The sequence below is a fragment of the Mus caroli genome, unplaced genomic scaffold (assembly GCF_978045245.1).
Source record: "Mus caroli unplaced genomic scaffold, Mus_caroli_1 scaffold_11, whole genome shotgun sequence".
NCBI classification, from domain to species: domain Eukaryota; kingdom Metazoa; phylum Chordata; class Mammalia; order Rodentia; family Muridae; genus Mus; species Mus caroli.
In genome coordinates, this window is record NW_028227266.1 from 58,395,713 (window position 1) to 58,409,114 (window position 13,402).

Consider the following 13,402-nt stretch of genomic DNA (forward strand, 5'->3'; position numbering starts at 1 on the left):
TCTCAGAGCTTTAGCTGACCTCATGCTTAGATAATAGGCCACCATGCCCAGCTTGATAATATGTTAATATGTTATCATTGTGACTTAATCCTGCTCTGTGCAATTTCAATCTAAAGATCAGCCTTGTAACTGCTTAAAGTCTTTTATGTTTGTTTATTTTCCCAAGCATCCAGTTCATTCATGATTTAGCAAAAAAAAAAAAAAAAAAAAAGTATAAAAAACTAGGGATACATATACATTTATATTTAATATATGCTTATGTTTACACTTACCAGCGCTTACAACTCTCTCAGTTCTAGTTTCATATTGTTTCCCAGAGATAAGTTTGAGATCAAGCTCTAGTTATATACTGGGATGGTTGTTTTTAGTTTGTTACAGCCTAGACTCAACTGACAAAAGAGTCTCAATTGAGGAATTATCAAAATTAATTGTCTTCTGGGCATTGTTTTTGAGGAATTGTCTTGATTGTTAATTGATACAGAAAGATCTAGTCCATTGTGGGTGGTGCCATTACATAATTTCCGGCCCTTTCCTGTATAAACAGAGAGAGTACTAGGTGAGCACTACTAATAAACAACCGAACACGGAGGATCATACATTAATTTTCTCTCTGCTCTTGACTGATGTGATGCTTTAAGATCCTGCCTTGACTTCCTTGAAATGATGGGTTTTATCCTGGAACTGTAAGCTCAATAAATACTTTTTTCCCTCCAAATTGCTTTTTATCAGGATGTTTTATCACAGCAACAGAAATGAAACAGAGCACTCACTGTGGTGGCTACTTTTGTTAGGGTCTATGTTTAGCCTACCTTTTCCACATTTTAGGTTTTTTCTTCCCCGAGTTATTTTTGAATCAGTGTGTTTAAAGACTGGCTTCTAGAAAAGACTCATGTAAGATAAGGATAGTTTTCGTCTAGGAAATTAAGTCTATCCTTGCTTTTTCTCTGCAACTGTCATTACAGAAACAGTTAAGGAAATCAAGGTAGTTTCAAAAAGTAATTTGTGAATTTGGTATTTCCTGAGACCACATGATGCTTGTGAGTGAATAAATATTTGATTGAGGATGACTGCAAATCTGAAAGGTTTCTCTTTCAGCATGTTTTTTACTTCACTTTCCCAGTATGTTAGGTTCCTGTTTCATTCACTTTGCATCAAATAAGAACCACATCAATTGTAAGACTCACTGCTGTGTGTGTTGCATTTATATAAACATGTTTACACTCTCTGTCATATTATTAAAAATGTGATATTCTTTAAAATGAATAATGGAGTTCTTGGGTTAAATAAAAAAAAAAATTCCCAACACACATACAGTAGAGGACTACCGAGTCTGTGTTCATTCAGAGATGATGCACCTAACCCTTGAGAGACTGGAGGCCCCAGGGAGTTTAGATGTCAGGTGGTGGTGGGGGGCATCCATGTGGAGACAGGGGTGTGGGCAGGAGGTGTGGGATGTGGAACAGTTGGAGGGTAGACAGGGCGTGGGGGTATAAAATATAGAATGTAAAAAATAAATATATTAATGAAGAAACTTTAAATATGTTTTAATGTTTAAATATGTTTACTAAGTGTGATAGTACATATCTGTAATCCTAGTACTTTTAGGTTGAAGCAAGAAGTTTGCTGGGGGTTGAGGCCTGCCCTAATTACAGCGTGAAATTGTGTTTATTTTTATTTAAGATATTTTTGTATGATATACTTGATCACATTCTTTTTCCTCTCCTTAATTCCTCCTGGATCTTTTCTACCTTCCTACTCACCTAGCTTGATTCACACACAACTCTTTCTCAAAGGAAAAACAAAATAAATAAACACAAAAAGACAAAATAATAGAAATAAATCAAAAGCAAACTAAACTGAAAAGTACCCAGAAAATCTGGAATCTTATTTGTGTTGTCTGGCTACTCCTGGGCATTGGGCCTGTTTTGGAGTATTGTTGATATACCCAGTGTCACCCCATTGGAGAAAACTGATACTCCCTTTCCCAGCAGTTATCATTTCCAAGTAGCTTTTTGGTATCTGGTGTAACTTTGTGGTCACTTCTTCATGCTGGGATTTTGTCTGGTTTGAATGTTTTCAGATTTTATGTCATCAGTTTCTGTGAGTTTATTCCTGTTTTGTCTGTAAATGCTGTTTCTTTCGAGACATCCACCACCTCTGCTTCTTATAATATTTCTGCATGTTTCATGTAGATCCTTGATCCTTGAAAGGAGGGCTTTGATGAAGACATCCCATTTAGGGTTGCATTCTCTAAAGCCTCTTACTTTTTTGCATATTGTAGGTCTCCTCTGAATTTCCCATCTACTGCAAGAAGAAGCTTATCTGATAAGGGCTGATCTTTGTGCAATATAGCAATATGTCATCAAGAGTCATTCTATTGTTATATTCCTTTAGCACAATGGTTCACAATCTTCCCAATGCTGTAACCCTGTAATGCAGTTCCTCTTGTTGTAGAGGTCTTGGGTTAAAAAACAAACAAACAAAAACAAAACAAAACAAAAACCCATACAATTATTTTTTGTTGCTACTTCATAAGTGTAATTTTGCTACTGTTATGAATTGTAGTATAAATACCTGATATTTAGCATGGTTTTAGGTGACCCCTGTGAAAGGGTCGCTCAAGCACCCAAAGGGGTCTCAACCCACAGAACTGCTGTTGTAACAGAATAGTAGTAGTAATAGTAGTAGTGTTTTCCATCCTGCCCAGAACAGTCTAGTCTCAGTTTCTTAGCCACTGCAACAGTGTCAGGTATGGTTTCCAGCTCATGAAACAGGCCTTAAACCCATTCAAGAAGTGGTTGGTTGCTCCCATAACGTTTGTGCCACTATTGCATCAGTGTATCTTGCAGCCAGGTCACACTATTGTATGTTGCAGGGTTTGTAGCTGGGTAATATTGATGACTTTCTTCTCTTGTAGCATGCAAAAAGTAGCACCTTTTAGCCCTATGAACTCTAGTCAGTAGGACTGAAGTTTATAGTGGGCACCAGCTTGATCCCCCCCCCCCCCCCTTTTTTTTTTCCTTTTTGGTTTTTCGAGACAGGGTTTCTCTGTGTAGCCCTGGCTGTCCTGGAACTCACTCTGTAGACCAGGCTGGCCTTGAACTCAGAAATCCGCCTGCCTCTGCCTCTCAAGTGATGGGATTAAAGGCTTGAGCTACCACGCCCGAAGATTTTCCCATTTTTGCTGGTGTAAGTAAGTGGTGTCTTCAGCAATAGGGCCTTGCTATTTTTAGGTTGTGGAGTATAATCAATAGCCTTGACAATAGCCAGTGATATTTGGGAGGAGATTCTGTAGGACCCCTTTTGCTAGCACAATAAGATGTAACCCATTCCTGGCACTAAGGGCTTTACTTGGTGGCTTAAAATGTCTAGTTGGTGTATTGTTTCCTATATTATGTGGTTTCTTCATTTAAATTCCTTTCTTTATGTATATATTTTAAGAAGTTTCTACAGTTGTAGGGTTCCATATGGCATTCCAAAGGGCTTTCAGTGTTAGTTTTTAATTCCCATATTCTCTTCTTTACCCTGGCCTCTTGTTTACCTCCCATTTTAACCCTTCTGTTCTAGTTTCCTTGTTAACTAACTCCTTACAACATTATATTCTGTTTGCCCTTACTTGGAAGATTCTCCTTTCCTCCTGGTTCATTACTAGGTACCCAAACTCTGAGGTTATTCTAAATGAAACGTATGTGTCTAAATCTTAAAAGTAGTATCCACATATAAGAAAGTATGCATTGTTTGTTTAAAAATAACAAAGCACAAATAAACAAGACTTTATTGCAGGCCAAAGAAAATTATTTAAACTTTTGGAGTGTGCATGTGTACCTTTCCACATGGAAAATTAAAATACATTAGTGTTCTAAACTCAAATTATTAATTTTAGACTTTGTTTCAAGATATAATTGTCAAATCATAATACCTAGTAGTTTTTTTGAACATGTTGTAGATACTCTGTAAATATGTTTACAAAATGAAGAAGCACTTTATTTCTCAAGGTCATGTAGTTCAGTATGTGATTCAGTGATTGTACATGAAGTTATGGGAGTGAAAGTATTTATAGACCAGAAGAGATACAGAAAATTTATTCAAGAAAATGACATTGTCATAAGAGACAGTCTCAATAGGAGTATTGTCCTCTGAGAATGTGGGTTCCATATGTTAGTAGATAGACATATTTCACTATCTTGTTAAACAGTAAACTTCACATATCTGTCGTCTTCCAATTGGCTATTTGCGTAGATCATTAGGAGTTAGACTCTAAATGTTTGCTGAGGTTACTGAAATCAAGTCCCGCTGAGTCAGGGTCTGATTGTTTGGCAGTTTCTGTTTTTATTTTCAACCCCCTTTCCCCCTGCATTTATTTCAGCAATTTGATCTCAGCACTGACTTGATGCTTGCAATAAAACAAATGAGTTCTTTTGTCTGTTGAATAATTAATGTATCATTTGGTAGGAAGATAGGCATTAAAAAGGAAATTGAAGACCAAGGGAAGGGGGGCTAGAGGGATGGAATGGGGAGTTGGTGGAGGGGTAACCAGAAAGGGGGATATCATTTGAAATGTAAACAAATAAAATGATTAATAATAAAGAAAAATAAATTGAAGTTTGAGATGTTTTAGATAGCCTCTTTATAAAGTGGTATGTGAACATGTAAAGGGATTGTGTATGTAATATTACTGTTGACTGTTTTTTGAGCTGAAATGCAAAAGTTATACTAAAAAGCATTCTTTGGTTAGTTGTTACCTTTCATGTTTTTTTGAGATGGGATCATGCTCTACAGTTCAGGCTGGCATAGAGTTTGTGATTCCCCTGCCTTTGTATATGGAGTGTTGGGATTATAGGCATATGCTACTATATCCATATATGCACACAGACACACACATTTTAAATTTTTCATGAGATTTGTTTTGTGTACATGTGTATATGTGGTTATCTCTTTGTACATGTGAGTACCTGCAAAAATCAGAAGACATCAGATCCCCTTGAGCTGGAGTCATATATATGTAAACATTCAGTGTGAGTTCTGGGAGCTGCACTCCAGTCTTCTCTAGGAGTAGCAAGCACTCCTAATGTCAGCATCATCTCCCCGGCTCATAAAATGTTTAATGTAAATATAGTTCTCAACAACCATATTCTTTCTTCCACCTGGCCTTAAACTCTCTGTGTAGTTGAGGCCATCCTCAAACTCCTCATTCTCCTCCTCCTACCTACCTAGGTCTAGGATTATGGCGTTCATATCTACTTTTTAAAATATAATTTAAAACTTTTATATATTATATATTATATATTATATATTATATATTATATATTATATATTATATATTATATATTATATATTATGTATTGTCTGTACATATGTGTGGAGGTGCATGTTTGTGTGTGCCACAGTGCACATTCCACTGTGTAGGAGTGGAGGTCAAAGAATAGCTTGTGGAGTTAGTTCTTCCATTTCCCTTTGTGTATTCTAGTGATCAAACTTGGGACATCAGGCTGGTCACTAGGGGCCCTTAACCTTCAGAGTCATTATGCCAGCTAAAGCTATTTTTTTAAAAAAATATTTTTTATTATTATTATTTCATGCGTGTTTGATGTGTGAATGTGGATACACAGGTGTCAGGCATGTATGTGGGTTTTTAAAAAAAGTTATCAGTTTTTACTTTTATGTGGTTTGAGTTCAGGTTTGTCAGGCTTGAATGATAAGTGCTTTTTTCTGTTGAATTATCTTGCCATCCCATAACAACTAAAAAATACTTATTTTTATTTTATTTATGTGTATGTGTGTGTGCTTGTATATGTGAATGTGTGCCCATGAAGGCCAGAAAGGAGCATTGGATACCTTGAAGCTGGAGTTCCAGGTGATTGTTAGACACCTGATGTCAGCACAGGGAACTAAGTTGCTTCTTCTGGAAAAACAGCAAGGTTTCTTAAGTGGTCTTTGCAGCCCCTGAATAACTTTTTACTGATTCATGTGACATGTTTTTCTATGGGTCTTCTATTTTGACATAATGCTTTCTAGGGGTCTTCTATTTTGACATAATGCTTTTCCGCGCCCTTATGATCATTATGGTGTGTGTGTGTGTTTATTTTTACTATTCTTATATTTTCTTTATATACCTACTATAACATCAACTGGTTTATATTATATAAATCTAGGCTTCACTTCTCAACCATATACTATCCTATTTTTGTGTGTGTGTGTGTGTGTGTGTTTAATTCAAGACCTTACTTTTGAGTGCTATTAAAATCAAACTTGCTATCCACATACATATTTTATAAATACTGTTAGCTTTCTAACTTGTCTCTTTTGACATCCTAAGCTGGTTATTGTTAAGGGAAGATAAAAAGTACTATTAATATTTGGTAGGTATGTTTACTTTATCTTTACTCAGAAGAGAGGTTTAATGGGTCTGATTATATTTAAATATTCTGTTAGTTTTACTTTGCATTTACACAGGGTCCTACTTAAATTAATGAGTGGCTTACATTGTTTTTAACAAGTAAACATGATATATATTTTCTTCCACCTCTTGTCTTAAGCAGGATTGCTTCACAGTGGAGGGAGAAGATTTGAGGCATGATTTTGAACGCTTACAATTGGCCATGGAAATGGTAGGATTTCTTCCCAAGACACGAAGACAGTGAGTTTTAAATTTTTTCATTTACTGTAGTTTTATTATTTACAGTAGTAAACAAAACATGATGTGTCTGTAAGAGATCTCCATCTTAGTTCTTTTAAAAACATTTTGTATTCTTTGACGGTTTTATACATGTATACATCTTTATTATTTCATCTTTAGCTTCCTTTTCCTCCTTCTATAACCCAACGAATAGAATTAGTATTGCTTGCATAGGCATGGAGCCTACCTGCAGTCACATCTGAAGAAAGATGACTTCCTCTCCCTCGGTAGCCACCAAATTCCAATAACTCCTCTGCTAGGAATGGAGCCTTGTGAATACTTCCCTTACCCATGCTGAGATTATTCACTAGCTTGATTTTGCTCAGGTCTTTTGCAGGTTACCATGGATTCTCTGAGTTGGTAAGTTCAGTGACCATGTAATGTTCAGAAGACAGCATCTTGCAGCACTCCTCTCCATTCTTTGGCTCTTGACCCTGTCTTCTATGGTATATTCTGAGCACTGTGGGATTTATATACAAGTCTCTTTAGGGCAGTCCTCAATAGTTACTTATTCTTAACACTTTGACCAGTTATGAGTCTCTGCATTGACTGCACACTGCCAAAAGAATCTTCTTTGACTATGGTTGACAGCAGCGCTAATCTATGGGTATAACATATATTTAGAAGGCAGTTTGACAGAAAGTCTTTATCAAATAATGGTAGTGGGTCCCTCTACTGGGGCTATGACTGCTTATTTCCTGGGCCCTTGGCTATGGCTACAGTATTAGTCATGTATTTTTCTCCCCTGTGGAGCAGGCCTCAGCTCCATCAAAAAAAAAAAAAAAATAGTTGGCTATCTTCACAGCAGTCATTCTATATTCTTTGGTTCTTTTGAACAGTTTTATAAATGGCATCACTATTGCCTTAGTCATATTAAGGTTTGAGTGTCGGCCTGGTGAGATGGCTCAGTGGGTAAGAGTACCCGACTGCTCTTCCGAAGGTCTGAAGTTCAAATCCCAGCAACCACATGGTGGCTCACAACCATCCGTAATGAGATCTGACTCCCTCTTCTGGGGTGTCTGAAGACAGCTACAGTGTACTTACATATAATAAAAATAAATTAAAAAAATCTTTAAAAAAAAAGGTTTGAGTGTCCTCCTGCTCCCTTTTCACTATATAATCTTTGAGAAACTGATGAAAGCTAAAATACTTTATTCTCTAGCTGCATATGTATCAAAAGATGGCCTAGTCGGCCATCACTGGAAAGAGAGGCCCATTGGACTTGCAAACTTTATATGCCCCAGTACAGGGGAACGCCAGGGCCAAAAAGTGGGAGTGGGTGGGTAGGGGAGTGGGGGGGAGGGTATGGGGGACTTTTGGGATAGCATTGGAAATGTAAATGAGGAAAATACCTAATTAAAAAAAATATGTATGTTCATAAACATTTGCATATAAATTGAGGACTTCATGAAGCTTCTTGATGCTGTACATAGACATAACTTAAAAACTACTACTTTTACTATATTACTATATTACAGCGTTTTACTTTCTATATCTGATCTTTAGTGTTAAGTTATAGATGTCTATATGTAATATGTAATATTACATGCATATTTTCATGTTTTCTCTTATTTTAAAATTTCTTGATATGTAAATGTAGCCCCATGATAAAAGTGCTTTCCTCTCATACACAAGACCCTAGACTCAATCCCTGGCAGCAGCACCCTCAAAAATCAAGCAATAAAACAAAACAGAAAAAAAACCAAAGTTTTTATACATGGTAATATAAACAGAATGAAAATGTAAAAACTGTTGATAGGACTGGAGAGATGGCTTCTTGGATTGAAGTGCTTGCTATGGAAACGTGAGAGATGGAGTTTAGATCCTTAGACACTTTTATATCTAGCCGATTTTAGAACAGTTTTTGAAGTGTGTGTGAGATTCATGTTACATGTAATTTGTTTAAGATTTAACATACAGTTTAAATAATAAAGTTTAAAATTACTAATCTTTTGTGAGGATTAAATACTTCATACTTTGTATGGGTGAATTTGTTTTGGATTTTGGAGTGGAATGAACTTTGAGAATGCACACTGCAAACTTTAATCTGTGCTTTTATTTTCATAGGATTTTCTCTCTGCTCTCAGCAATACTACATTTGGGTAATATCTCATATAAAAAGAAGACCTATCGGGATGACTCTATTGATATCTGTAATCCTGAAGTACTACCCATTGTCTCAGAATTATTAGAAGTGAGTCATTTGATTTCAATTCTTATTTTAGATACTGGGTAATGTCTTACTTTTATTTTATATATCCTTCAACTTGTAAGTGGGTTTATTTACTTAAAATTTAATTTATTTGATACTATTTTAAAATAATGTTTCCAGAAGTTGGAATCTCTCTGGATCCTTGCCTTACTTGTCAGTGTGCCAGGATCCTGAGGACTGTGTTTTCTTCCTTGCCTTCACTTGCTCCCAATACATATAATCCCTCAGTTATTTGATTAGAATGAGTATTCCACTCTTGATTGTATAATGTCCTGGGCACATGCCAGTGTTGGTCTTTCAATTTGAGATTTTTCAAATTGTGGTTAGATGATTTGATTTGAAGATGGGTATCTTGGTGAGTAGAGAGAATAGGTAAAACTACCAATTTTTTTTCTTGAATGGCTTGAGGAGGACTTAAAGGTCAGGTCCCTTGCTTCTTTGTACATCAGGCTCTTTTCCACTGTTCTTCTCAGAGTTATGGTGTGTTGTAATTTCCAGCTAACTCTTCATCTTTCCAGATTTACCCCTATCAGATTAGTATTTTTCTTTTAGGGCTGTCTCACCTGACAGATGAAGTGAATGTGTGGGGTTAGTGAAGATTTTTTCCCAATCTGTAGGTTGCTGATTTGTCTTCTATGTCCTTTGCCTTACAGAAGCTTTCCAGTTTCATGAAGTCCCATTTATCAATTCTTGATCTTAGAGCATGAGCCATTGGAGTTCTATTTATGAAATTTCCCCCTGTGCCAAGGAGTTCAAGGCTCTTTCCCACTGTCTCTTCTATTAGATTCAGTGTATCTGGTTTTATGTTGAGGTCCTTGATCCAGCTGCTAAAGTGCTTGTTATACAAGCATGATTACCTGAGTTTGGATACACATACTCAAGGAAAAGCTGGTTTTGTCATGAATCTAGGGTAAAGCTAGCACTGGGGAGGTAAATGTGGGGGAGGATGGCAGGAAAGCCAAATATCCTGAGCTTACTGGACAATCAGGGTAGCCAGCCAGTCAGTGAGCTCTGGTTCCATAAGAGACCTTGCCTTAAAAAATAAGGTAGAATGTGGTATAGTGGCCATGTCTTAAATCACAGTACTCAGGAAGACGAGGCAGATGGATCTTTTGTGAGTTTTACCTGGTCTACATAGTTCCAGGTCAGCCAAGGCTACATAGAGATATCCTGTCTCAGAAAACAAAAAAGCAAAACAAAATAAAATCTGATGTCCAGAAATAAACAAATACCTAGTATTGATTCCTGTCTTCTATAGCACCTGTATACATATACACATCCACTCACACACCTGCACACATCACAGCAAATATTTTGTACTGAAAATTATTTTATGTGTATAAGTACTTTGCTTGTATGTATGTATGTATGTGTACCACATGTGTGCCTGATTGACCAAGAAGTTTACAAGAAGATGTCAAAATTTTTGGAACTGGAATTATGATGGTTGTGAGCCACTACATGGGTAATCAGAACTGAAACCTTATCCTCTGCAAGGGCAAGTTTTTAACCACTGATCACCAGTCCCCGCTTTTTATTCATTTTTTAAATAATTCAGTCAGGTGTTGATGGTACATTCTTGGAACCTCAGCACTCAGAAGTCCAAACCAGTCTAGGCTACAAAGTGAGCCCCTGTCATAAATAAACAGGATAGTATTGACTTCTGTGGTAAGAGTAAGAACAAAGAATCATCTCTATCTCAAAGTATAATATTCATATTTAAAAATATACTGGAACATATATACTCACTCAGTATTCCTCAAATATAAGGAGTGCTACTATCCTTTAGTCTGTCTTATCTTTAGATTGTGAAGTCTAGAAAAGCATGTGTGTAGATACATACATACATACGTGTATGTGATAGCTGGTGAGAACTCATGACCTTTTACAGGCTAGACAAGCTCTCTAGAGTTAAATACTCACTTGGAAGCATGCATTGAAAAGAAACCATTTGTTACCCTTTCATCCATTTTAGGTGGAGGAATTATGGATTAGTGATATGCTTAAATTCTACTTTAGTCATTATTAGGATTGCCTATATATTTTCTTTGCATTTCTTTATATTGATTGCATATTTCTGACTTTCATTAAAGTATTTTTTTTACTTAGCTTTTCAATATAAGTCATTTTCTCTCATAAATCTTACATATTGAATATATTATTCTGCTTTCTAGGTTAAAGAAGAGATGCTATTTGAAGCATTAGTTACAAGGAAGACGGTGACAGTGGGAGAAAAGCTTATTTTACCATATAAACTGGCAGAGGTATGATTTTCTTGTATGCAAAGTATTTTGAATATTCTAGAATATAGAGTTTGTAGGGGGTTTTTCCTTTCCCCTTTTTAAAAGTGAAGATGACATTAGGTAAAATGTATTAATTAAAATATTTTCTAGGAAAACTATGAGCTTTCCATACATTTGGAAGCTTAAAATTTTGCGTGACTTTATATTTACTTACATATTAAGATGTAATAAGACAAAACAAAAATTGTCACATTGAAGTGACAAGCCAGCAGCAAGAAAAGAGCCCAAGAGAAGGCTTAAAAAAATCAGAAACCCACCCATTTGCATACTTAAGAATCCAATAAAAACACAAACCTGAAGACCATAGAAGACCTGGTACAGGCCCTGTGTATGCTGCTTCAGTCTCTGAGTTTCATGTGTGCTTTGCTCATACTGATTTAGAGTACCTTCTTTTCTTCGTTCCCATTGGCTCTTACAGTATTTTGCCTCCTCTTCCACGGGGAGGGATTTGATGAAGACATCTCATTTAGGGCTGAGTGTTCCAAGGTCTCTCACTTTGTGTCTGGCTGTAGGTCTCTGTATTTATTTCCATCTGCTGCAGAAGGAAGTACTGATGATGGCTGATTTTGTTGTTGTTGTTTTTTAAGACCAGTATATTTGGTTTACCCTAGGTTCCTGGGCTTTCTAGTTCTTGGTCATTCATGCAGGGGTAGGTATGGGTTCCATGTTGTGGAGTAGGTCAAATCAAAAATTGGTTAACCCACAAGCTTTGTGCCACCAATGCCCTACCATATCTTGCAGGCAGGATACAAGTGTAGATCCAAGGGTTTGTGGCTAGCTTGGTGTTTACAGTTCTCCTTTGGTAATTTGCAGAGTACCTCTCTGTAGCAGAGACTTGGTATGGTTTTAAATAGTAAGCTTTCATTTTTTTCCCTCAAGGTTCTTTGATAAAATATACTTATTAATTTATGTGTTTCGGTGTTTCGTCTGCATTTATGTCTTAGTAACGTATGTGTGCAGTGCCTATGGAATACAGACATGTGTGAGCTGCCTTGTAGGTGCTGGGAACTGAGTCCAGGTCCACTAGAAGAGGAGTCAGTGCTCTTAACCGCTGAGCAGTCTTTCCAGTCCCTCTTCGAGGATTTTAATTTTTGTTTATCTTTCCATTCTATTGAACTGTGGATCTGGTATATATTAGATAAGTATTCTACCACAGAACTAAATCCCCAGCCCCTCTTAATTATTCTATTTCATTTTAATATTGTAGGGCAAACAGATGATAGATAGAATTATAATTGAGAGCAATATCTCACCCCAGCGGTTATTTTTTCCTTATTAGTTTTCCTTAGTCATTTGCTGCTCAGCATACTTTGTCTTATTTCCTTTTTTTTTTTTTTTTTTTTTTTTTTAACTGCTGGCCAGGCTTTTAAAGTTTATTTAACATCCTTTTTGTTTCTTACTAAATTCTTTGTTTTTCTTTTTCTTTTCCTAAAAATACAAAAAACAAACAAACAAACAAACAAAAAAACCCACCAAAACCCATGGTGGGAACAAAGCTATTTGTGGCAGCTAAGAATCAGTGCATATCGCAAGAAAGGATTAGGGCAAGATATAATCCCCAAGACACACTCCAGTGACCCACTTCCCCCATCTAGGCACCTTTTATACTTCTCCTACTTCTCATAAATCCATCAGTGGAATTAATTATTGATTCCATTAGTGTTCCTATAATATTATCTCTGAAAATGCCCCTGTGGACACATACAGAGGTGTAAATTTCTAACATCTCACTCATCTTAAGTCTAGTCAGGCTAGTAGTCAATATTAACTGTCACAGGGAGGAAAATATGCACAGCATGTCTGTAGGGAATAGCATATTTGAGAGCCATGCTAGTCACTGAAGATAAGACCAGAAGCTATGATAGAAGATGATTTTTGTGTAGAGTGGTGATATGCTAATTAAAGGAAAAACAAATGTTATTTGATATGACCAGTAAGACTGAGTAATGACTTAAATAATGGGAGACATGGTAGAAATGGATATGGTAGGCCAGACTGCATTGCATATGGAATGACTAGAGAGTATAGCATAAGGTAGAAGTTACAGGGCTATAAGTACAGACTAATTTGGTAATTTGGTGTGTGTGGATTTTTTTTTAATTTTAAGATTTATTTGTTTATATATATGAGTACTCTTTTGTCTACTGTCATGACTACATGACAGAAGAAGGCATCAGATCCCAGTATACATGCTTGTGAGCTACCGTGTGA

At 36.3% G+C, this 13,402-nt stretch overlaps 1 protein-coding gene across 9 annotated transcripts in view; it reads left to right on the top strand.

The window, feature by feature from the left end:
• Window positions 1–13,402, top strand: part of Myo9a (myosin IXA) — a 195,800-nt gene that overhangs the window by 64,611 nt on the left and 117,787 nt on the right. For all 9 annotated transcript variants that reach the window (XM_085844683.1, XM_085844685.1, XM_029481617.2 and 6 more), the window contains 3 exons: window positions 6,540–6,637; window positions 8,744–8,870; window positions 11,063–11,152. In XM_085844683.1, coding sequence (XP_085700809.1) covers window positions 6,540–6,637; window positions 8,744–8,870; window positions 11,063–11,152 — 315 coding nt within the window. The remainder of the gene's footprint in view (window positions 1–6,539; window positions 6,638–8,743; window positions 8,871–11,062; window positions 11,153–13,402) is intronic.